Raw genomic sequence first — 27,077 nt, forward strand, 5'->3', positions numbered from 1 at the left:
GGTATAAAGCAAACTTGAATTCTGCCCACTCAGTCACTAAGTTGAATCTTTAGGTATTTTCTTGACTTTCTCAAGGTCCTGTGTGGGGACACTGCTAGCCACTTTTGTGGTATTGTAAGTTTAAATAATTAATAATTACAGGCAAATGAAATAAAAATAAGATGGCATTTAGTTTAGAATGTAATACAATAAAGAAAATAGGCAAACAAACATTTTTCATAAATGTCTCTAGAAAAAATTGAAGTGTAAATTTCAGAAATTGAAGAAAATTAGTAAATGTTAGTGAGCAAATAAAATGTTTAAATATTAAATCAAACTGGGAAATGTTTTACTTCCTGAAAATTGAATTCTAACTAAAGTGGGAGATACTTAGAATTATCTTTAGTTAACAGGCTGCAGCAATAATTTAATAAATGACTTCAGGTATATTAATTGATTGTATTTGATATCATGGTGTCTGTATTATGAGTTTTATGTCCTTGTTAGTGAATCACAGGCATGCATTTCATGCATCATAAACTGCCAATAGGCCCAACACTAAGAGCACATCTTCATTTAAGTTTTCATGTCACTGAATCTCCGAGTGAATATTCTCACTCTAATTGTCAGTATCACTTAGAAGTTGATGGAATTTTTATTCAACTCACACGTAGGCATTTAAAATTAGTTTTTTCTACTTTTTTGTGGTAAAGCAAAACAAGTAAATGTTTTACAAGTGAAAGTGAAGTTTGGCACCAAGGTGAAACATCAACAGCCATTACTTTTAATCACTTTTCCAGCAGACTTGGAGCTACTGCGTTTCTATGTGTACAATGGTGTTCACTGATTTAGTATCAGGTCCACAGAAGCCTACTGCACTGCTCCATCATCTTACACAGAAACATGGAGACATGCAGAAATACTCAGAATCCTAAAATAAAGTTTAGGATATGATTTTTAATTTAAAAATGTCATAAACAAGGAAATACCAAAGCTGTAAACATTTTTATTATAAGTATCATTATGTTTTCATTAGAAGGTTTCTTAAATGTTAGAACTTTTATGTCAAAGCAATTTGTCCTGAGTTTATCAGAACTTGCCATTGATTGTCACACCTATCCTCAACCATTGCAGCGGTGACGGATTTGATCTGGGGGAGGTTGTTGTCTGCATCCTGGGTGCATGAAATGTCTTAAAGTCTGAAAAAAGCATACATCAGGGAAGGCAAAAGACAGTGGAGGAATGGGCTGCATGTGATTCAGTAAACTGAACTGAACATTTAGTAGGTGATGCTTGAGGAAGTGTAAATCCAGTGTACTTAGAAATAAGAGGGGAAAGCACATACGATTAACTGTTAGCTGTGATACAAACTTCTTTTTGAATACTACAGTAGTTTGAACGGGAGTTTCCTGCACGTGAGGCAGTTCCTTTATCGTTGGGGTACATCCAAGCTGTTAATTGATATAATTATCTTTTCAGTGTTGCTGAAAACAAAACTGAGGTCCTTGTGCATGCTACACAAGCACACTTCCACTTAGCCACCTACATTCTCAGTTTAGGATACAATTTTAAAGTGTGTGCTAAAATGACACCACGTTAGTGCTGTGACAGAGACTTAGAATGGCAATCCAATTCCCTTAATTACTACAGAACTCTCCTCGGAAGTCATGACACTTGAGCTGGCCATTGAAAAGTGACTGCTGCCCCAAAATACTTGTAGGAATGCAATGTTAGAATCAGCTGCTGCCTAGAATACAGTGCATACACCAGACTTCCTCTTTCACAGACTCCTTCAGGTCCCCAGCCTAGACACTGTCTCTCCATTTCTAGCTAAGAGACTTCACGTTCCAGAATATGTCACTTGGGGACTGAGTTTCCATCAAATGGGTGGTATTGGTGGCCACAGATCCGGTTTCCCATCCATCCTGGCCTCCAGCCTCAAGCAGAGGAATCAGAGCCTGGCTGGAGACTTGTGCTCTTCTGTGCACCACCCACTCCAGAAAATTGTGAGGCCCTCGCTGCTGCTGCTGGGATTCTGATTTCCTCTTTCCAGAACCCCTGCCATGTTGTCTGTCTGGCGCTGGTACTGAACTCTCTCAGAGGCCCTTTCATGCTGTTCCCAACTGTCTGCCTGTCCACATCATTAGTAACTTCTGGAATAAATTCTTTACTCTCAACAGTCCATCTAAGTGTCCCCTTGGACCCCAATCTGAGGCCATTCGGTACTAAAAAAGAACTGTGCATCTTAGAACAGTTTAGAGAAGGGGTGTCCAGTATCCATTGCTAACAGAGGACTGTGTCCTCTCATAGCCCCAAGCTGATTTTAAAGACAACTATTCTGAGGGGGTTGGCTGTTCTGTAAAATTAGGATCCTCAAAATAACCAAATGAAAACAAGATCCCTATTTGGAAAGCTAAAACATCAGATGAACCCAAAAGGGAAACAACCTATCTTTGTAAACGTCTTAAAAGTCATATTGTGTTATTTCTGCAGCTACTCTGTTGTTCACATGAATAGCTCATATTTTCATACCTAAACATAGGTTGGAATTTGGTAATAACTTCACATAATTGATTTGTAAGCACAACTGCCTTTTAAACTTGATAAATCCCCCATAATCATGACATCTATATAGGGCAAGACCATTAGAATTTTAGAGAATTGTGGCATTTAAAAAGTAAGTGTATTTGAATTGTGAGACTTGTGCAATCAAATAACTTGAATTCATCTATCCCCGAGTTATTATGAAGTTAAAGTTATCCAGCTTTTGTTGCACTGTTGAAAACTTCAGCAGAGTTTTGTGTACACAGGGAAGAAAAAAAAAGTATTTATCTGAAACAGTTGTGTAGACCTGAAACTAAATGTTTGGCAAGAGTAGCAGTTTCCAGTTTAAAAAAAACAAAAACAGTAATACCAATTTCATTACTTAGGATCTACAGTGCAGATAACTGAGATTCTTCCATGTTTATCTTATGTTTGATGTGTTGTTCTAATGCAATCACAGTCACTGAGCTCCAGCTCCCAGAAGTGTGCCTGAGACAGTGGGGCCCAATGGTTTACCCAGACAACATTGTACTCACTTTCTCTGCAGAAGAATGAGATTTGAGGACATCCTCATACCATTTATGGTTTTTTCTACTGCAATAATTTGAGAGGCTATTTTCCCTTCTGTAGGAATCCTATTGCCAAGGGAAATAAGAAGAATGAGCCCCATACCCTGAAGCCATAATTCACAATGTCTCATGTGGAAAGAAGAGGCAAATTGTATGTAGTTATATCTAGTTCAATAGCCTGTCTATTTCAAGAGGACAGGGTCATTTGTTGGCAAGATACTAACCTTATATGACCCTTTTCTCAAGAAACTCTACCATTGCGTAATGGAGGGATAGATGATGCCTAACAGTCTTTCATCCTAAGATCTAAGTTTTGGAAATCTGAAAACAGGTACCTGAGAGTAACTAGCTAAAATACCCCTGAGTATTTTCATGAAATTGATGTACATGCTAGTCCACCTGACCCAAGATATCCTTCAAAGTAAGATAAAAATATAAGCATATGCAAATGCCCTGGTAATTTTTTATACTTATTATAATGATTGAAATTTTCAATATATGAAAAATGCATCAATTGTCATTGACTGTCATTCAACAATAAGTTACTGAAGTTATTATAGATTGACAGGGTATGGGTATTTACACTGTGCTCTTTTTAGTAAGTCTTTCTAGAAATCTTCATTCATTTTCTATCCCAATTGGGTTTATAATATAGTGTAATTTCTTAGTCCCATTAAAAAAAAGCACATGAAGGAAACAAACCAACCCTCATTTCCTTTTTGACTCCACAAGATTTTTTTGTGTAATAGGTACATAATTCTAAAATTTAGAAAAAAAAACTGTAGGGAAATGTATGTTGTAAAGGTTGCAAATAGTTACTTTAGTTCACACATATTAAGACCAAGCCTGCCTCTCTCACTAGTGTTGTAGTTCATAAAAAGGGAACTCTTCTACAGTCACTGTGGCCCAATCAGCAACACTTGGCAGCAGCTTTTATTAGTCCATGCTCAAATGAAGATAATTTGACTTATATATGACTGTAGCCTTCATTTTTACTTATTTAAACATATTTGGACAAAGAATTCTACTTTTGTCTACACTATTCTTGATGCTAGACAGATTTATCATTTCACTATGTCTGTTATTGTGGACCGACATCTACCTCAACTAGCAGTATGAGTACACTGAGCTGAGACCTGAGATGTCCATAGCATGTTTTCTATTCCAGGATCAAGCTTGTACAGGGATTTGAATTTCCTTAACTATTCTCCAGAGAATCCAAAGACAGCTGCCCCATGCACATGCACAGTGCTTCATAACAACTCCAGCTCCATGGGCACTAACATAGATGTCCCAGCCTTGTTTTCCTCAGGGAATGAATTCAAGTCTTCCTTAGAAAAATAGGTAAGGTGAATGAAAATGAAATGCAGATAAGTGTTTATTTATGGACTACTATGAGAACTAAAACAGTATATGCTAGCAATTTGTATATCTACATTTCTCAAATGACTGATAAACTGATAAAAGAAATGGGTTACTAAAATATAGAAGCCTATTTATGTGAATTAGATTGTGTCCTAAGGGCAAGCTTTAAATACATAGCATTAGTTTAATAGCATTTGAACAGGGTTTTGATATAAAGCAGTCAATATTGTCTGAGTCCCTTAATAGGGTGCAGTATTCCATGTGCAGGTGTAAAAGATTCCAGGTACCACCAGCACCCCCTGTGATGGAATGAAGGCTAACACAGTGAGGACGGTTGACAACAGCATTTTTTAATATATAAGACTCTAATAGAGGGATTATAGAAACACATTTAATATATAATAGTGAACTTTAGTGTACTTACTGTGAAAATAGCACATTTATTTAGAGAGGGAGTTTATGTCCAAAGTTCTTATTGATGTTTTGAAATACATCCATTTCTGTCTCTTGCTGTAATTGTTACCAAGAAAAGGAAAAGTACCAACCATTCTCCTTGAGTCCTTATCCAAAGTCTTCTCTTTGTGATTGATGTTTCTCAGAGTCATCTAGAATGTCACATTAGTAAAATATTCTAGAAAAACATGAGAGTTTTTGTATTGTGAAGTCTACATTTGCCTGCATTCATGTCTTGTGCACATGGCTTGCCGTTCGATTCTCCACGTACCCTCCTCATAAGTACAGTGACATATGGTGCATTCATCGGTCTTCACTTCTCTACCAGCTGGGATGACAGCAGTTTCTGCAAAGCAGTTTGGGCCTGAAATGCAGAAAAAAATGTTTCATACTATTGAGTGTATAAATGTACAATGTATATATTAGGTAAATAGCAGTATAGTGTGTTTCATTTACCCTCTTATGAAGCACAGTTAGAAAAGCCAGAACTAGAAACACAAAGAACAACAACTTTTTTTCTGAATTGGAACCAATGTTACTTAACACTTTAGGACTTAAGCATTACTACTTTCACACGTAGACTACTCCATTTGGTGGGGGCTTTGTAGAAGTCACATCTGTAATCATCAGATTTAACTACTGTTGTTAAATAATTACTTAAAGAGCACAGCCAACCAGTAGCTTCAGAACCAGGCTCACTCTTCTTGGCAGGTTTAATAGAGAGAACTCAAACAAGAAAACTGTCAACCCACAACTTCCTACCTGTATTAAAACATCAGGTTTCACAATCAGAAATCACAGGATTTCTTTTCAATTACTGGCTTCAGGCCCTAACACCAGAGTTCCTTAAGTTTAGGGGCCAAATAAGTAAGTTCTTAGGTGATGATAATGCTTATCTGGAGACCACAGTTAGAACAACACCCCCAGTTACTGTACAGGGGTATGTCTTCCACAGTCCTTAAGAACCAAGAATGCCTGCAATCCTTGCTAGTAACACCAAGTAAAAGCTGATCAGCACAAAGGTGTGCCTTCAGTGCTTAATTTTAGGTATAAATTCAAGGGCATGAAATATGAACAGGAAAAATATTTCCAGTGTGAGTTGAAACTAATGCTGTTATACATGATTACTTGTTTGGGCCTCAGAGAAGACACTTTGAGGTCAGTTCTCTTCAGCAATAGGCAGCTACTTTCCACCTCTTGGGGACAATCAAGGGCAATAGGAAACCAGAAGGTGCCATGCAAACTTTCAAAGACAGGAAGCAACGGACTGTCCTATTCAGCTGTGCTAATTGTGAACCACAGCAATGACTAGCGTGACACCATAATCCTAAGGGTACTACTGACACACATACATTGATGATAACAACAGCTCTCTTATTGTACTTAGGGCCCACTCAACAAGAGGGCCTAGTACTGGAAACCTAGGGATCTTGGTTTCCATGGATCTTGGAAGAGAACTTACAACTGCCACTTTACTAAACCAGAATGATCCCTTACTGCATTCTGAATATTTGTCCTTATAGCCACAGATAAGTAAGTATATCTCAAATACACTGCATCAGTGTGGACTGCTTTGTATTGGAAATGGCTTGATTATGTCTTCTAAGGGAATTTGAAAAATAGTTTCCAATATGGTAACAGTAAGACTTAACAGGAAATGCCCGTATCACTTAGGAATGAACAGAATTAAGATTGTTGTTGTTGGTACTCCTGAGCAGCATTTCTGGCTTCATATCTGGTGATTTGGTCCATCCTTGTATACACTGCTGACAGCAATGCTTTTCATCATGAGGTGCTTACCAGGGACATGCAGCCAGTATGAACTTCTGTGAGTGGGAGCTGGATAAACTTCCTTTTTAATAAAGTAGCTTGCCTTGAGTTATGGTGATATAGTTTATGGTCTAATAAAGCTTGCCTGCAGATCAGAATGCTAAGCTAGCCACAGCCATAGAGGCCAGGCAATGGTGGTATAAACCTTTAATCCCAGCAGCCACACTAGTTAGCCACAGAGGCTGGATGGTGGTGGTGTATGCCTTTAATTCCAGCACTAGAGAGGTATATAAGCCAGGAGCTCAGGGTCTCATGCAGCATTCAGTCTCCACCACGCTGAGGATAGGATCACCCTAGCCTGACTAGAGTGCAGTCTGAGATTGGAGTCTGAGGATTCTTGAAGACAGGATCACCCTTTCAGTCTGAGGTAGAGATAAGAGCTAGTAGCTGGCTGCTTTACTTTTCTGATCTTCAGCTTGAACCTCTGTATCTGTTTCTGGGTTTTTATTATTCATACTACATTGAGTATATTGTTATATTAATGAAAAATTGGTTAAGATACTGACCCTTAAAGAATATATTAGATTGGCATTTTTCATGCAAAATAACTTTTAGAGTAGAGGATTATTTTATTATTATCATTTTTAAATGGTAACTTTTAATTGGAATTGTATGCCATGTTGCTATGTTTTCTTGCTTCAGATATTTATTAAGACACTACAACTCTGATAGTTTATAAATTATTTTGAATCAAAATGATACAAAATGATTGGTGAATTATATTAATCTTACTAAAATTTAAATTTTTTTTTTTTTTTTTTTTTTTTTTTTAGTTTTTCCGAGACACAGTTTCTCTGTGTAGCTTTGAAGCCTATCCTGGCACTCGCTCTGGAGACCAGGCTGGCCTCAAACTCACAGAGATCCTCCTGCCTCTGACTCCTGAGTGCTGGGATTAAAGGCTTGTGCCACCAACGCCTGGCTTAAAATTTAAATTTCAATAACAGTTTCCAATTATAGAAATTTTCTACAGCTTTCATATTTCAAGTAGCAGTGGTATAAATTAGCCAAGTTGTTTGTTATGGGACATTTGTACACTGTGTGAAAATGTATTGCTGTAATTGGTGTAATAAAATGCTGAATGGCCAATAGCAAAGAAGAGGCTAGGTGGGAATTCCAGAGGCATAGAGGACTCTGGGAAGAAGAGAGGGAGAGAAGCTAGTCAGGCACACAGAATGGGACAGAGGTGAAAGCCATGTGGTAGAACATAGATTAATAAAATTATGGGTTAATTTAAGTTATAAGAGGTAGTTAAGAACAAACCCAAGCTATAGTCCAGGCTCGCATAATTAATAAGATGTCTTTGTGCCATTATTTGTGAGCTGGCTGGCAGGACAGAGAAATACTCATAATTATTTGTGTCTGCAAGTGTAGGTATGCTTATTTTCTTTATCAGGCATAGTGATTTGTGGCAACATATTACTTATGAATTATCAAAGCTGGCCTGAGCATTCAAAAAGCAAAGTCAGCCTCAAGCTATAGAGATCAGGAAGTGGTGATACAAACCCAGCAGCCAGAAGCTAGGAGGTATTGGTAAACACCTTTAATCCTAGGACTCAGGATTAGGAGTTAGACTGGTCTCTGTGAGTCCAAGGGTTCCCCATCTAACCAAGATTGATCCAGTCCAAAGAGAAACAGCTCACACAAAGATAATCTTAGCACCTGGGACCACACACCTTTAATCCCAGCACCAGAGAGGTATAAAAGATAGGAGCAAGGTCTTCAGTAGTCAGTATTAGGCATTCATTCTCTAGCCACATTGAGGATAGGAAGACACTGAAGTCCCAGGATTCTCCAGCCACACTGAGGAGCGACAGTTGAAAGGTTTGGTGAAGCCAGGATCACCTTTCAGTCTGAGATAGAGTAAGAGCTAGTGACCAGCTACTTTGCTTTTCTGATCTTCTACTTGAAGTTTGAACCCTAATACCAGTCTCTGGGTCTTTTATTTTTCATGTTAAGGTTTTAAAATATTCAGATTTTGTATTTGCCAATTTAAATCAAACCATGTGGTTGCAAAGATGTAGTCTGAAGAGCTATGACACTTCATGCAATAGTTCACATTCATTGTTTTAAGTAATTATAACACAGTATTGAAAAGGAAGCTGCCATGGCATGATGTGTATGTACATCTTGGTTATTTTTTCATTTATTGAGTTTTTTATAATCAGTGCCTTAATCAACAACAACAAAAAACCTGTTTCCTTATTCATGAGCTCCCTCATGCCATGCTTCATAGTCATGTTATTCTCTTCTTCCCATCACCTTTAACACCTCAGAACAATTATAGCATTATTTTCTGTGTCTATAGTTGTATCATGAAAAGAACATTATGTAATTAGAGACATACAGCCAGTTAGTCTTTTGAGATTGACAATACAACAGTATAATTCCTTGCCTTTTGAGATTGACTCAGCACAATCCCTTACTGATTCCAAGTAGGGAGTTCATTCCTTCTTATAGATAAGATGTACTTCATGCCATGGGTATACTGCAGTTGAGCCATCTATTTATCGAGAGACCTTCCCTACAAATTTTTGAGCATTATATGTAAATATCTACAAACATCGCTATATGTTCCTGGTGCAAATAAAGTTTTCATATCTCCAAGGTGAATGCTGCAGAGAACAATTGCATGCGTGTATGATAATTGCACTTTTAGTTTTATAAGAAAGTGTCAACTAGAAATGTTTCCTTTTTGTGGGATAACGAAACCTCAGTGGGCCTGACAGCTGGCCTAGAGCATGAGCAGTAGATATCTCCTGACAGTCTGTCCAGAACAATAGTAAGAGCATGCACTGTAGATATGTTCTGACAATAGGGCTGGGTCTGCCAGAGGGCCTTGACAACAGCAGACAAGGGATGATGTAGACCTATGGATAGGGACCACATCACCTCAGCAGACACCAGCTTATTGGATCTCCTCCCCTGGGCCAGAGTTGGGGAGTATATAAGGCTTACCCTTCCTGGAATAAACTGAGCTTGTTGCTTCAACTTGTTCTGGATGCCTTTGATGTTGGTATCATGCCTACTTTCCCCACTCCCAAGGGACATCTGTCAGGTTCCTGCAACACATTTTCTTTAAAATTTATTTTTATTCTTTGAAATTTACATACATGTATAGAATGTATTTTAATTTCATCCACCATTACCTCCCTCCAATCTCCTATGGTCCCTCATTCCACCACCATCCCAAATTCATGTCCTTTATTGTTATTAATAACCATATGAGCCCACTCAGTACTGCCCATATGTGATGGTGTCTGTGATGACATACACTGAGGCATGGGCAACATGTCCCCAAGAAGAGTGCATTTCATAGCTATGCTTTTTACCTGTCCACTCTTGCATTCTTTACCCCCACTATTCTCTGATGTTCTAAGTTTTTAATGAAGAGAGTGGTTAATAGAGATGATTCATCTACAGCTGAGCACTCAGGATTATTATACTTGGTGCTTTGGCCATATACGTGTCCCTGTATTAAATGCTACCCACTAAAAAAAGTTAAATCTGTAACTAATTTGAGATCAACCCAAAATTAGGGGCATAGACATAAATATTTGGGAAGTAGTTTAACAGCATGTCCATTTACTATAACAAATTTCCCCAAATGTCAACCTATAAGTTCCCTTGTTATGGGCTTTTGACCAGGTTTACAATATAAATACCATCTATGGAGCAGGACATCATTTCATCTCCAATCAGAACGTAATTGGTTATCCCCATAGCCATCATGCCACTATTGCACCAGTTGGCACATCTTGCCAGGCAGGTCAGTATTGTATGTATCTTGCATGGCTCAGCACTGATTGAGACCACTGATGACTTTTCTTTCCTAAAAGTCTGATTAGCATCTTCTCATACTATTAAGCCAGCCAGAAGGGAGAGTTTCCTGGTCAATGAAGTTCTATGGGTGGACAGAGCTACTCCCAAAAGACATGAGCTACTCAATGAAAGTCTCAAGTGCTAGCTACAGGATACCTCCTTACAAGTTACTGGTCAGCGAGTCCTCAGCAACACCCAAAACAAAAGGTATTCCCATTGCTCTTGATTGTCCACCATAACTAGATGCTATTGCTAAAGACACTGATCATCTTGTATGCAAGATGTAGAGAATGGTTTTCTACAGAGACATCAAATTTTACACTCCACCCAAGCCCTGATTATTTGCATATTTAGGCGCTTTTGGCATTGTCACATATATTAGCTTAAGCCATTCTGAAAGAGAGGTAGTTCATTCTCAAATTTAAATGTTTGTTTCTTTAAAGACTGATAATGACCTTCATATAGTTTCCCTTAATCCATTTTGATGTTATATTTGTAAGAAAATATCTTGTTTGAAGGCTGTTTTGTCATTTTGGAAAATCATCAACTACCATCATTACAAAATATCTCAGTGAATGTACATTGCAAACTTTATGGTAACTGATGAAAAACACTAAGAATAGGGAGGGTTACAGATATTCTATGGAACCATAAAATGCCCAAATGAAATAACAAAGTGCATAAAAGTACTAGAGACAAAAACATGAACAAAGAACAAAAACAACAGATAGAAAAGTGTAGCAAATATTACAGATATAAATAAGTAAAATGATAGCAATTAGCACAATGAGTGTTCAATAGGCTGAATATATCAAGCAAGATTGTTATAACTTTTTTTATTGATATAACTTTAGGAGAAATATATGAATTTCTCATACACTTGTAACTTCAACAGTCATATACTAGAATGGACACATGCAGCAAACAGGAAGTAAGTGAGGACTGAAGGACCAGAAGAGCATCAGCCATCCATTTGGTCTCATTGGCTTCTGTTCATGTCATCCAACAGCAAGAGAACACACTTTTTTCTCAAGAACATTCGGAATGTTCACTAAGACAAAGCAAGTTATAGATCATGCAATGCATGTTAGAAAGTTTAAGAAAGATGGAAAATCATACTGTAAGTGCAGTTAGATCATGTTGGAATTATTGTGATTAATCATAGTGAAAATGCATTAGATCACAGCTGTCATTAACAGAAAAAACAGCAGTAAAACCCCAAATTACAATCGTACAGATACAATTAGACTGGAGTGCATGGATCAATTAAATAATATTTTAAATTAAATTAACGATGAAAACTATTAAAACCTGAGTGGTAGAAAAATCAAGAAGGGAACATATAGGATTAAATGCATTTAAAAAGCATTTTAAAGTATTTAAGTTTGTATCTTAGAAAACTAGAAAAGGTAGAGACAGTTAAATCAAAATCAGCAGAATAAAATGAGTCTTTCAAAATGTGGCACTGAAATCTTTGGATATGAAGGACTAGAAGACTCAGTCCAAATGTCCCACTTTATACAAAATTACTGGGTAGGTAGAACACACTTAAATTAAAAATGTAACAGTTTTATAAAGTAACAGGGTAAAGTTGTCAAAACACAGAATTCTTGGTGAGTTTTTGCATAAACATGAACATGCATGGTGAGGATGGACATGGCAGTACATGCCACCCATCAAATCAAGCCCTGAGAGGGGAGCAGGAGGATAGTGAATGAGAACTGTCTGAGTTATATAAAAGAGACAATTGGCGCATTTTATTTCATTCAAACATAAGCACTACTCTGAGAAAGTGTCAAAAACTAGGAGCACAAGCTACAAGATAGAAGAAAACATGTTGCAAGTCTTTTGTCTGGTAAAGAAAAAGTGCCTAGACTATAAATATAAACAGCTAGAGGTAGTAGATTATTCTAACTAAATAGCTTTTTCCAAACACAACTGGCATGCACACATGAAGTCACAGGTACTGTGACAACATGCATAAGACCTGCACATGTTCAAAGCAGACAAAAATCCCAGCAGGGAGAAGAAGTGGACACAAAGCTGCACCCTAAATGACACTTGGACATCAACCACACACAAAGGAGGCCACTCAGGAATAGTTGGCCAACACAAAATGGACTCCTTGTTCCTTCTGTGTGTGCACATGTGTGCTTTTTGTCTTTTTAATTTTAATAAAAATATATTAACTTTAGCCTTTTTTCTTCACTCCATATCTAGCCTCCCATGTCTCCTTGCTCTAACTCTCACATGTGCACTCCCTCACTTTCAAATTGATAGCCTTCTTTTTCTTTGATTGTTATACAATATAAATATATAACTAGCTTAGTCTCTTTTTGTTTGTGTGTATATGGTTTCAGTTCTGACTGCTTGTAATGGGTAACCAATTAGATGCCTCATTCCTGAGAAATCTAATTTCCCTTCTCTCAGAAGTCACTAGTTGTTTGTAGTTCTCTGTCTAAGGGTAGAACCCATAAAATTTCCTTCCTTCATGTTACCATGTCTATTGATATTGTCATTCCCCAGGCTTTGTGTTGGGAACCAAATCTCAGGGCTTGGCATGAGATCCTAGGCCATGCTTGGCAGGCCACATAGTTAACCTTTACATAGCCGCTCCTTAGAACCTAAGCTCAAGAAAAGAAACAACTTAAAGCAGTCCTCCACCCACAGGCTCGGTCAGCTAGGCAATCCTTCCTGGACCTTTTACTCATAAACTCTTTATCCTGCCAAACATCCTCTTTGTGGCTTCCTAATATCCTGCCTACACTAACACCTGGCTCACAAACAACCTATTCTACCTCTCCCCATATCCTGCTCTGCCGACTACATAAGCTAGCCTGAGAAAAAAGTAAAGTTTGCCACTTGATCAGAATCCTGTCTTATGGTCGTTCTTTCTGTGTCTCTTGTCCCCATTCCCTATCCCTGACTCTCTTGCCCCAGGTTGATGTCCTGCAGGTCGGGACAGCTTTGTTTGCACAGCTACATCTAAGATAAATGGTCTCACATCAGAGTTCCTGGTACTTTTGCTCTCACAATCTTTATGCCCCCTCTTCCATGATATTCCCTGAGCCATAGATCATAGATGTAGGAGCTGGGCTGCAGATATAGCTACTGGGCCTGGGCTACGCAGGATCTGTTAGTCTCTGTACTGTGCCACTTGGGCTTGCATTATTCCCCACAAGAAGCATGGACTAACAAAAATTCAAGTATCAACTGTTTGGTTGTGTTAGTCCTTACTGACCTCAAAAGCAATATAGACTACTGTTGTAGCCCTTGGTTGCTTCTCAGAGGGTGGGGGTGGGAACTAATGATAAAGATGCCAGGCACATTAGTGTTATAATAACACAATAGTATTAGACACTGAATAACATTAGTGTTAGAACTTAGAATACTGGGTTCAGATATCAAGATGGATCTAATCTCAAATCCTCTTTCCTGAGACCTAGCTTCCATAGTGCCAGAAGTTATGATGCAAGCTTCCAAGTCCTTCCCAGAAGTGACATGTATGAACCACAACAATGACCAGAATGGCAATATATCCAAAAAATTGCAATAGTGGAATCCATATGTTTGTGGTAAACAACAGCTGTTTCATTGAACTTAAGACCCTCCTTAAATCAACTGGAGGAAAATTGGTTGTGGTACTAAAACCTAACCAAATATTGGGTCTAGTAAGTTAGGTCATGGATACTAACAATACTCAAATATTTTCTTTTACAGATTAGTGTAGCTAGCACCCCCATCAAAGAAGCTTCTCCTACAGTAAATGGAAGCCAATGTTGAAAACCACAACTGGGCATGGCATAGACCAATGCGTTGTGAGGAGCCCAGGTCCAGTTATTTACTTTTAGGGGAAAATATGAACTGAGGTGGTAGGGAAGTGGGATATGGAAAGAGTTGGGAGAAGGGAAAGAATGTGACCAAAATGCATTGCCTCAAAAAAAATAAAAAATCAAATTAAGAAAGGCACATCATTGAGAAACTTAAATAAGTCAGTAAGAAGCCTGACTCACGAGGTGAGCACTAATCAATGGGAAGCAGAATTGTCTCTCAGTTTTCAACAAATCAGACCTTTAGAATTCTGGGAAAATCATCACTCGTAATTAACTGATGGGAAAATATAAATGAAATAACCATACTGGTGCATGAAATTGGACTTTGGTACTATAACCACTTAATGAAAAATGAATACCCATACATTTAGCTGTATTTATAATGGGGGAAAGCAAAGAAAAACCTTAAGTTTAATGACTTAATTTTAACATATAATAATCTTCTTAGTCATTTATTTGCTCTGCAATGGGCAAAACAACTTTGTAACTATGGAAAGTACATTCAGAAACTGTAAGTACTAATAGAGTCATATGGGTAATAAGTAATGATTAATTAAATCATTATTGACTTGGCCTAGATAACTAATGGTGGCTAATTCCGAAGTATTCTATTCTATAACAATAATGCTTTCTTTCCTCAGGGACAGTTGATGAATAAACTTTGGTAAACTGAACTTTCCTATGCTTGCCTGACTTCAGGACAGAGGGTTGACAGTCATATAGGCTGTTATTCATAATGTCTGGACCCCACAGATGCATGCCAGTGTTACTCAAAATCCATGAGCAGACAATTAGTGGACAGTGTGACAGTATTTAAGCGGGGTCATCTCCCAGCAGAATTGAACTATAAAATGTTTTCACAAGTGGCCATATCTTATAGAAGGGATTCACAGAGCCATTCTGCCTCTGCTCCTACCACTCCCTCTTAAGATGCCTGCCACCTTAAGAAAGTACCACTGTGGTACCACAAGGTACACTGAACTTGATAGCCACTTTATCTTGGACTTTTTCTGCCTACAGAACTGTGAGAAAATATGCTCTGATGTTTCTAAGTCATTGAGTTTGTAGTGTCTTACATTATTTGTTACTATTTTTATTTATGTTTGTTTGTGCAACTTACATGTGTGGGGGTGCTAGTGGAGGCCAGAAGAGTGTCAGATATCCTGAAGCTGGAGTTACATGCAGTTGCATGCCATCAAGTGGATTCTAGGACTTGAACTTGGGTCCTTTGGGAGATGGCAAGTGCTCTTAAAGACTGAACCATCTCTCTAGACCTGTAGTGTTTTGCTAGGACACAAGTATCAAGGATTGAAGGGCCTAGTAGCACTGTTACCAGAACTCATTCTTGGGTGGGTATTTACAGGAACCTTCCTACCTTTAATATCTACCAATGTCTCTACTGGAAAGGACAGCCTGTGCTGTGCTCTGGATACCAGCACAGGGTAAGCCATGACAGTGGTTCCTAATAGCTTGTTCTAACCTGACAATAAATTACACAGAGGCCCACAAATCCCAAGCTGGAACCTTGTGGGAGGATTGGAATCACTGCTGTCCCCATCTCTAGCAGAACTGCCTTCCACAATGCTAGTCATCAGTTCTCAACACAGGGCAGAACCCACAAGCTCACTGCAGCTCCACCCCTGTCTCTAGTACTTCATGCAACACAGACCAGAGCTCTATAAAACCTTTGTTGAGATTTTAGACTCTGATAATGAACTGTCATTCAGAACACCCTGCTAAAAATGGCAACCCTGTTGATGTGTATGCTGCTAGGGATTTTTATTACAATATGGTAAGGTATAGGAAACACAGAGCCAAGTGAAAAAGACACAAATAAGTGTGTGAAGTCATGCCCTGCTCCCTTTCACATGTCATTAAACACCCCAGAATAGCAGAGCAGTGAGATACAACTCCAGATAGGTGAAGCACTGTTTGTTTATGTTACAGTGTTTTATTTAGAGATTAGACTGCAGGTGACCTTTCCTTTGAAACCGTGAAATTAGAATAAAATAACCACTAAGTGCCAAACTTTACCTCCCATACCGGTTTAGAGACAGCTGTATTTCTTTCTTCCTTCCTGTGAATCGTGCTCCTTAGCAGAGCCCTGATTCCCATATATGAATTTCCACCACCATTATTTCTATAGATCAGTGTGGTTCTCAACCTTCCTAATGTTGCAACCCTTTAATAAAGTTCCTTGTGTTGTTGTGAACACAACAATAGAATTATTTTCACTGCTACTTTATAACTAATATTGATAGTTATAAACCATAATGTAAATATCTGATATGTAGGATATCTGATATGTGACCTCTATGAAAGGGTCATTCAATCTCCAAAGGGTCATGACCCACAGATACAGAGGAAGCAATCTCTTACAACTCAATTTTTTGTGCCTAAATCCTAATTTGTATGAATTAAGTTCACCGAATATAATCTCTAGAGGAGAGGAAAATTTGTTTTCTTAAGATCCTGTAATTTCAGCTGGGCATTGGTGGGGCACACCTTTAATCCTAGCACTCGGGAGGCAGAGGCAGGCAGAGCTCTGTGAGTTTGAGGCCAGCCTGGTCTACAGAGCCAGTGCCAGGATAGGCTCCAAAGCTACACAGAGAAACCCTGAAAACCAAAAAAAAAAAAAAAAAAAAAAAAATCCTGTAATTTTGTAGGCAAATGGATGGCCCTGAGTAAGGAAGCCCAGTCACAAAAAGACAAACATGGTATGTACTCACTCATATATGGATTTTAGACATGGAGCAGGGGATGGCCAGCTTACAATTCACATTGCCAGAGAAGCTGGGAAACAGGGAGTACCCTAAGAGAGACATGCATGGTACCCTGGAGAAGGAGAAGGGGACAGGATCTCCTGAGCAGACTGGGAAGATGGGGGGAGGGGGAGAAGGAGCTGGGAGAGAGAGCAAGAATAAGAGGGGAGAAATGAGGGAGCAGGAAGGTTGAGTCTGGGGAAAAATAGAGGAGAGCAGGATGAGAGATATCATAAGATACAGGGTTTGAGGAGAGATCTGGCACTAGGAAGATTTCTCAGAGATCTACAAAGATGACACCAACTAGCAATCTAAGTAGGAGTGGAGAGGCTACCTTAAATGCCCTTCCCCAATAATGAGATTGCTGACTACCTTAAATGCCATCCTAGAGCCTTCTTCCAGGGGCTGACGTCAGCAGAGACAGACACCCACAGCTAAACACTGAACTCCTGGAATCCAGTTGCAGATAGGGAGGAGTGAAGAGCAAAGGGGTCAAGACCGAGCTGCTGTAACCAACAGAAACAGCTGACCTGAACAAGGGGTGTTCATGGACCCCAGACTGATGGCTGGAAGGCCAGCATGGGACTGACCCAGACCCCCTGAACATGGGTGTCAGTGAGGAGGCCTCAGCAATCTATGGGACCTCTGGCATTGGATCAGTATTTACCCCTGGCCTACAAATGGACTTTGGGAGCCCATTCCATGTGGAGGCATACTCTCTCAGCCTAGACACATGGGGGTGGGCTTAGGCCCTGCCCTGGATGATATGACAGATTTTTGGGGATCCCCCATGGAGGGCCTCACCCTCCCAGGGGAGCAAAGGAGGGATGGGGTGGAGGTTTGGTGGGGAGGCAGGGGAGGACAGGAAGGAGAGAGAGCTGGGATTGACATGTGAATCATGCTTGTTTCTAATTTAAATAAAAACAAGAAAGAAAATAAAATGGATCATAGCCATCTATATCTTATAGTGTAGTACATACAGATTTGGTAAGGGTAAAGAAGACTGAATATAGTAGTTTCAAAGAGGAAGTATCAGTTAGCAGTTATTATGATTGTTTTCTTCTTAGAATTAAATAAACTCTATAGGGTGAAAACAAAAACAGAAAAAGATCCTGTAATTCAGGGTCCAGGTGGTGGTGGCACACACTTTTAATCCCAGCACTCAGGAGGCAGAGGCAGGCTGATTTCAGTGAGCTCGAGACCAGCCTGGTCTACAAGAGCTAGTTCCAGGACAGCCTCCAAAGCCACAGAGAAATCCTGTCTCAAACCGCTCCGCCCAAAAAAAAAAAGATTCTGTAATTTAATAGTGAAGCAACTAAAGCCCGAGTCTGTATGTGCATGTGTTTGTGTACACATTGTACTTGCACACACATAGCATGTGTTTGTGTACTTGTTTCTCTGTTAATCTACTACAAAGTTGTTTTTAACTAGAAAAGTTAAACATAGCAAATGACTCCAAAGCAAGTATGAAAACTAAGCAAATTTGGGTTCTTCAGAAAAACAATAGAGCCCTTTAAAGGAAAATGTGTCAGAAAACTACACCACCAAACCATCTCCTGTTCCCAGCATGGCACTCATGCTTACACTTCCTTTCTGCCTTCTGCTCTTCCCTGGGCTACTCAGAGTTCTTTAGTTACTTTATCCTTCAAGCTGATGTGGTATATCATATACCAGTCAATCTCCACAAAAATTCATGAAGTAAGACAGTTTTGGCCTGGTGTGGTGGCACATGTCTTTAATCACTGCTGTAAGGAAGCAGAAAGGGTTCAAGCCTGGCTTACAGAGTGAGTTCCAGGACAGCCAGGGCTACATAGTGAGACCTTTGTTCAATATATTTTCATTTATTATTATTAATTACTAAAGTATTTTTAAATTACATCACTTACCCCCTTTGCTCCCTCCAGCACCTCTCATGTCCCATCCCCCTCCTCAAATTAATGACATCTTTTTCTTCATTATTATATATAGTAAACACACACACACACACACACACACACACACACACACACACACACACACCTTGATGAATCCATTAAGTGTTGTTTGTGTATATCTGATTTCAGGGTTGACCCTGGGAGAGGCTATTTCTCCTTCTCAGCAGCCATTAGTTGCCCATAGTTCTTTTTCTAGGGCTGAGTTACCATGATATTTTTGCCTTCCAAGTTAGAATGTCAGCTGGTACTGTCCAGGTCTTGTTTAGGTAGCCATATTGTTGACGTATCATGAGTGACTCTTCCCTGTCACTCTAGAAGACAACCTCTCACAGCAGAGTTCCTGGCCCTCTGCCTCTTACGATCTTCCCACCTCTAATCTTTTCTTTGCATCTCTCTTCCTTGTTGTTCCCCAAGCCTTGGGGGCTAGAATTGTGTTATAGATGTACATGTTGCTTCTGGGCTCCCCATGATTTTTGTATTATGACCACTTGTGGCTTTCTGTAACATTTGTTGTAAAGAGAAACTTCTTTCAAGACGGTGGTAGCTACACTTAACCTGTACATATAAGGATAAACTTTGGAATGAAGTTAGAAATTATTGCTGGCCTCGTAAAATGGTGGTGATAACTTCTCTTTTAAGATTCATGACCTCACTAGCTCTGGGCTGTAGGGGATGCTGTAGCCATGCCTGCTTAGGGGCTGGCTACAGGTGTGCCTGACCATGCCTTCGAGGACATGGTCAGGGTGACATAGGGAAAGTTTAAGAGTGAGGGATGCTTACATGGCAGCCTGTTTTCGCTTTCATCTTTGGCTTGCTGTACTTACTGCTGCCCATCAGCTGGCTAGGTCGCTCTGTAAGTAAGGCTTTTCCATATTAAATTCCCTTGTAGTTTTACCTGGCTCCATATTGGTAATTTCTGCCTTTTTCTGGTTGTCCAAAGTGGGATCTTGTAAACCTAGGCCCCTTTTGGGAGAGTCTGCAGGTCCCACCAGGATGGCGGCCTAGACCAGGAAAGCGCCCTCTCTCCACAGATACTGCTGGCTTGCAATCGACCCATTACTCCACACAAGCACCCATTCTGGCTGCTGCTGCGCTGCTCAGAAAAGTCTGCCAAGCTGGGAGAGTTCTCCAGACCTCCCACGGTTTTACCACTGTGTGCATGGGATCAGCCTGGACTGCGGCCTACCAGTGCCCAGACACCTCCTGTGTTTGAACCAAGTAGGCCTCAGGAGTAGGTCTCAGCTTTCAGCAGGGACTGTGGCTTCCCCTGGCTGCAGCGGCCATAAAGGGCTTGGGAAAGAGAAGCACCTAACAGAGGTCAATAAAGGTACCAAGAGGCTAGAGGTTACTAATACTATGAACCAGAACCCTGGGTAGAAAGATCTTTCCCCAGGAGACTGTGAAGGCACCAGGAACCCAGATGTTTTAGCTGAGGTAGAATGGGACATATCAAGAGAAATTATAGACAAAAGAATTCTAACAATGCCTCATATGGAAGGCCACTGCCTTCTGTATTGTGTAGAATATGTGGTAAGGGAAGACACTGGACCAATGAATGTAGATCGACCAGGGATCTGCAAGGAAACCTGTTAAGGCCGGGAAACCACAAGGGGAGCCTCAAGAAGGCCCCCCACATCGAGAAAGGTCGGTCATTCCTAGTAGCAGTGGAAGACAATCTCTCACCGGACGAATAGATAGTTCTTTGACTATTGTGAAAAATGATACTGCTCTAAATGGGAGTTTGGCTAATGATGAAGAATCAAATGTGAATGGACAAAATGAAAACCACCTATTTTGGCAAACTTCTATTAATGATTAAAAGTGCTCAGTTGAAAGTGAAAATTAATAATAAAGTTATTATTGGCTTAGTAGCCACTGGGGCGGATGTGACTATTATTACACAAAAGTCTTAGCCTCAGAAATGGCCTCTTAGAGAGGCAAATGTACAATTTTTAGGAATTGGAACTCTATCTAGAGTTCAACAGAGTGTTGATTGGGAGGTCTGCATTGGAACGGAAGGACAGAAAGGGAGACTGAAACCATACGTGTCAGATATAGCTATAAATCTCTGGGGTCGTGATCTCTTACAGCAATGAAATACTCAGATTAATATTCCTCCAGTGTCAGATACAAATTATGTACAATCTTTAGATAGTAGAAAAGATCTGGTAAGACGCTATGGAAAATGGTTACCAATCATCCATGCTGTACAGAAATTAAATACAAATGATAGACCTTCAGGGGAGCCGAAGGCCCTGCCATTGAGGTGGCTTACAGATGAACCAGTTTGGGTAGGACAATGGCCTATGACCTCTGAGAAGCTAGAGGCTTTAGAAAGACTAGTTCAGGAAAAGCTAGATGCTAGACGTATAGAGGAATCTACCAGCCCTTGGAATTCTTCTGTATTTGTTATCAAAAAGAAGTCAGGTAAGTGGAGAATGCTGACAGACCTGAGAGCCACAAATAAGGTAACTCAACCAATGGGCTCTCTGAACCTGGAATGCCGTTGCCTTCCTTAATACCTAAAGGATGGCCAATCATAGTCATTGATCTGAAAGACAGTTTTTTCACAATACCATTACAGGAAAATGATAGAGAAAAATTTGCATTTACTGTACCAACTCTTAATAATTCACAGCCAGTTAGGAGACATCAGTGGAGGGTTTTGCCACAAGGAATGCTAAATAGTCCCACTTTGTGTCAACACTTTGTACAGCAACCTTTGGAAATAATTCGTAAGAAATTTTCACGATCTCTTGTTTATCATTACATGGATGACATTCTCTTGTCAGATTCTAATACAGAAACCTCTGGAACCTATGTTTGAAATGGTGAAGGAAGTTCTGCTTCATTGGGGGTTACAGCTTGCCCCAGAAAAGATACAAAGAGGAGATTCTATTAACTATTTATGTTATAAGGTAGACTTACAAGGAATCAGACCTCAAAAAGTTCAAATTAGAAGGGACTGTTATCAAATTCTTAATAGTCTTCAGAAGCTGCTAGGGGAAATTTCTCAACTACATACGATTATTGGTGTAGAAGGGCATGACTTAAAACATTTAAAAATGGCCCTTAAAGGTGACAAGGACCTAAACAGTCCGAGAATATTATCCAATGAGGCAGAAAGAGTTACAATGGGTAGAAAACAGAATATTGGATGCACATATATATATATATATATATATATATATATATCGGATAAACCTTAATTTAGACTGTATTCTGGTTATCTTGCCACCCAGAGAATACCCTTCTGGGATTCTGATGCAGAGGGAAGACACCATATTGGAGTGGATATTTCTGCCACATAAACAGAATAAAAAGTTTTTAAAGTCATATATAGAAAATAATTCTGATTTGATTCTAAAGGGCAAATTAAGACTCCGTCAACTGACTGAAAAAGATCCAGCAGAAATTATAGTACCTTTAACTAATGAGGAAATTTCCTCCTTATGGAAGGATAATGAATATTGGCAAATAGATCTTACTGACATTTTGGGAATGATTAGCAACAACTATCCCCAAACTGATAGAATTAAATTCATAGAAAAGACAGTCTGGATTCTTCCACATATTGTAAGACAAACTCCCATTTTTGGAGTTCTTACCTTCTACACTGATGCCAACAAATCAGGTAAGGCAGGTTATAAAGAAGGCGAGGTAAGTAAAATAGTTCAAAGTCTGTATACATCTGTACAGAAGGCAGAATTATATGCAATTCTCATGGTACTTATGGATTTTACAGAACCTCTTAATATAGTTACTGGTTCTCAGTATGCAGAGAGAGTCATCTTATACATTGAGACTGCAGAATTCGTTCCTGATAATACAGAATTAACTTCACTGTTTATACAATTACAGGAAACAATCAGAAACAGAAGTAATCCTATATACATTACACATATCAGGTCCCATACATATCTTCCAACTAGCACAAGGCAATGATGAAATTGATCGTTTATTAATTGGAAGTGTGCTAGAAGCCTCAGAATTTCATAAGAAACATCATCCAAATAGCAAGGGCTTGATAAATGACTTCTCCATCACTTGGCAACAAGCCAAGCAGATAATTAGAAACTCTCCTACTTGTTCCTTTTATAATCAAACTCCATTGCCAGCAGGTTGTAATCCTAATGGCATTCGGAGAAATGAGGTTTGGCAGATGGATGTCTTTCACTTTGCAGAATTTGGAAATTTGAAATAAATGCATCATGCTATAGACACATTCTCAGAGTTCCAATGGGCTACTGCTCTTAACTCTGAAAAAGCTGATTCTGTTATGCACCTGCTAGAGGTGATCCCAGTTATGGGTATACTTGCAGAGATAAAAACTGACAATGTTCCAGCATATTTCTCCACTAAATTGAACAGTTTTTCAAATATTATAACATAAAGCATATATCGGTATACCACATAATCCTACAGGACAAACAGTGGTTGAGAGATCTAATAGGACACTAAAGGAGATGCTCCATAAACAGGCCAAACATAGGTTGCATAATGCTTTATTAACACTAAACTTTCTTAATGCCAATGAAAAAAGGACAAACAAGTGCAGAACAACATTGGAGAGGTGAAAAAACTGCTGAACTCAATCAGCTGGTATACTTCAAAGATGTACTAACCTCTGTATGGAAACTAGGACATGTGTTACGATGGGGTAGAGGTTTTGCATTGGTTTCCACAGGAGAAGAAAAAGTTTGGATACCATCAAAGTTGATCAAGATTCGAGTTGAAAAGAAAAAACCTCTAGATAAGGAGAAATGACAGGTATTCTGCTAAGGCATATCTCATAAACTAAATAGAAACCTCCCAAAGGAAAGGGAAGAGTTTTGCTTTTATCTTCATAGGAAAACTCATCTCCAGAAGTCAAAGGACGCTGCATGGGTAGATACTTAAGAATAGAAGGTAGCTATAACCATCAAACAAAAGGAACGTGCCATACGGTAAACTTTGCAGCTGTCTTTCTGAGAACTCTATTTCTCTTTATTTCTAGTCCCTATTCAATTAAACCAGTGCTGGTTTGGGGGTGGATTTGGCTTTCCTCCTCTAAAATCCAAGCACATTGTTTAACTAAACTTTAGAGTTTCTGTATTGTATCAAGAAGCCAACTAATGTAATACAGAATAAGAGAAAAATTTGGGGACTGTCTTGGTCTTTTCTTGGCTCCTTCTTTCAAGGTGTATACCCTCTCATAATTGTTATTCTCCCATGGTTGCCTTTTCCAGTATACATACTTACACCAGCAAACATTTCTCTGCTAACATTTATATTTGTGTCCCACACAGCCAATGAAGACCTGCCTGACAGCAATCCCTGGACACCCTGGAAAGAAAATGGGCCACACCTCCTTGACTGCACTGGATCCAACTTGCTCCACTTCAACTGACACTCTGGCCAGAGCTTCAGGTACTGACTTCAATCAACTTGAGGATTTCAAGTGAGATTTCAGTCAAGAAAATCCCATCTGGATACATTCCATTCAAGACTTTCACTATACTAACATTTTCTTCTCACAGGACCCCAAGAGGCTATTGTCATCCCATTTCAGCAGGAAGTAACGTGGAAGATGCTACACCCCCTTTCCCCCATTGTTGTCAGTTAGATACAGTGTATATACCTAGTAAGGGATAGCTTCCTATTGTTTATGGTTGGGATTGGAAGGAGGTGTTCAGGCTTGGACACCTTTCATATGACTTTAGGGTTTAGTTAAAATAGACATAGTTAGGATGTGACATAAGCAGATTGTTGTATCTTCTTATATTTCATCTTTATGATTGTTAATTTTGGATACTTTACACTGTTAAGTTATTTTTATCCTCTTTTAGACTAAAAGGGGAATTGTAGGGGATGCTGTAGCCATGCCTGCTTAGGGGAGGGCTACAGGTGTGCATGGGGAAAGTTTAAGAGTGAGGGATGCTTACATGGCAGCCTGCTTTTGCTTTCATCTTCAGCTTGCTGTACTTACTGCTGCCCACTGGCTGGCTAGGTCGCTCTGTAAGGCTTTTCCCTATTAAATTCCCTTGTATTTTTACCTGGCTCCATATTGGTAATTTCCCACATTACTGGGCAGTTAGGTAGGTTTCTAGTACTAGGCTTGATTTCCTTCCTATTGAGAAGCACTAAGTAAATTAGCTGTCAGTTATCACTAAGACATGAGTGCCTTTAGAGATACCTTGCCATTCTGGACATTGATATAGTTCATAGGCATCACAGCTGTATAGGTCTACTAATCACTTTCCTCCCTTGGCAGCTTACATAATATTTATATAGTACTTATTTACATAGTACTTACATGTACTGTGAAGGCTAGACTGCAGAAAGAAGGCTTTCAGGTTAGAACTGGCTCAAATCTTTCATGTTCAGTCTCTGAAGTTTGCAGTGTCTTAAGAAATGGGGACTTACCTTCAACCTCTGAGTGGTAACCAAAGCAACACTAATAGCCTATATTGTTGTTTGAGGAGTCACATCATTTACTCTCAAACTCAAACTGAGGTTTCTCAAGCCTGGTATAGGGGAAGGGAGTGTTAGTCTATGGCTCTAATGGAGATAATTTTCAGATCAAGTGCATAAGTTCATTTAAAATACACACACACACACACACACACACACACACACACACACGCTTTTAGTAAATTTTATTTGTCATGGGAGATGTATAATAATATTGAATGTCGCTTCAATTTTCATTTTCCCAATGATAGTTATTTAGATCTCTTTCAATACATGTGCCATTTCAAATCTTAAATATTAAAATAGGCATTGCTATTGCTTTCTCCTGAGTTGCTAAGACTTGTGTAAATCTTCACATATTCTGTACGAGTCCTTTATCTGGTGCGAGACTGCAGATAGAACTTTGAAATAGAGTCATGAAAGTCATGTAATCACTTTCCCAGTTTAGTTATTTCAAGTGTTGCTTTACCTGTTTCAAAGCTATGCTCTGTATATACGTTAATTTAGCAGAGTTGCGTATTCCACTTTGAGTCTTGCATGTGTCATTAAAAGAAACACAGCTTTCATGGAGCATTAATAAAACAAGTCAGAAAGTATGGCAATGAGAGATATGACGATCTCTGGTAAACATCCCTGTGACTTCAAATCACCTTTAGTAAAAGACCTTGAATATTCAGGTCTAACTATATTCCAATTTGGATATTCAAAACTCTCCTTATTAGCCTGACATCCACAATGTTAATTTGTCTTGTACCTGCTAAGCCACAACTAATTTGCCATATGCGGATGGAAGTCATAAAAATTATGTGACTACTCAAATTTTTATTCCAAATAGATTTTCATTTAAGTTTTTAGTTAACATGCACTTTGGGATATTGAAGCTTAAAGTGTCACTTCTTAGATGTCATGTCTTCATTGTTTTTAAAATTTCATTTGTTATGTAAAATGTTCCTATTCATTTTTTATAATTATATATTTAGTTTTCTAAAGGAAATGCTCAAGTATCAGAAATCCACTAAGTGCCGGGTTGGCCCCATGGCTATGTCTTCAGTGAGGCAGAGCAGCATGTTAGGCAGCATGTGCTAGAACAAGTTGCTCATCCCAAGGCGGTCATGAAGCAGAGAGAGGGAAGGCACTGGCATTTTTTGTCTCCTTAGCAGGCACGCAAACAATAGCCTAAAGTCTGCCCACCGTGTCCACACCATCTTCCAGTAACCCCAGTCTGGTAACTAGCCTTCAGCACATAGACTGAGAGAGATTAAGGCCAAATAATAGCACCAGGTACCTGGTTTCTTTCTCATTTGTCATATCCAGGAACCAAGAGTGTCCCCAAAGTTTATCTGAATATGTGGGCATTCAGTTCCTTCTTCTGATCTCTATTACCTGCCTGTTCCAGGGACCATGTCCCCAGTGTAGTCACTAATGAGTTAATGATCTAAAGTTAGACCCAGTGATAAGACTGTCTCAAACACACACTGTTAGCTCTGTGTACTTCTCCCAGCTAGAACTTAGAGAATTGCACTAGAAAAAGACATG

At 39.2% G+C, this 27,077-nt stretch overlaps 1 protein-coding gene across 1 annotated transcript in view; it reads right to left on the minus strand.

The window, feature by feature from the left end:
• Positions 1–5,122: 5,122 nt before the first annotated feature.
• The window catches only part of Vwc2 (von Willebrand factor C domain containing 2), a 138,567-nt gene continuing 116,612 nt past the window's right edge, over positions 5,123–27,077 (minus strand). Inside the window, exon 3 of the mRNA XM_027388123.2 lies at positions 5,123–5,274. Within this exon, the coding sequence (XP_027243924.1) occupies positions 5,123–5,274 (152 nt within the window). The remainder of the gene's footprint in view (positions 5,275–27,077) is intronic.

The sequence above is a fragment of the Cricetulus griseus genome (genome assembly GCF_003668045.3).
Source record: "Cricetulus griseus strain 17A/GY chromosome 1 unlocalized genomic scaffold, alternate assembly CriGri-PICRH-1.0 chr1_1, whole genome shotgun sequence".
Taxonomy (NCBI): Eukaryota; Metazoa; Chordata; class Mammalia; order Rodentia; family Cricetidae; genus Cricetulus; species Cricetulus griseus.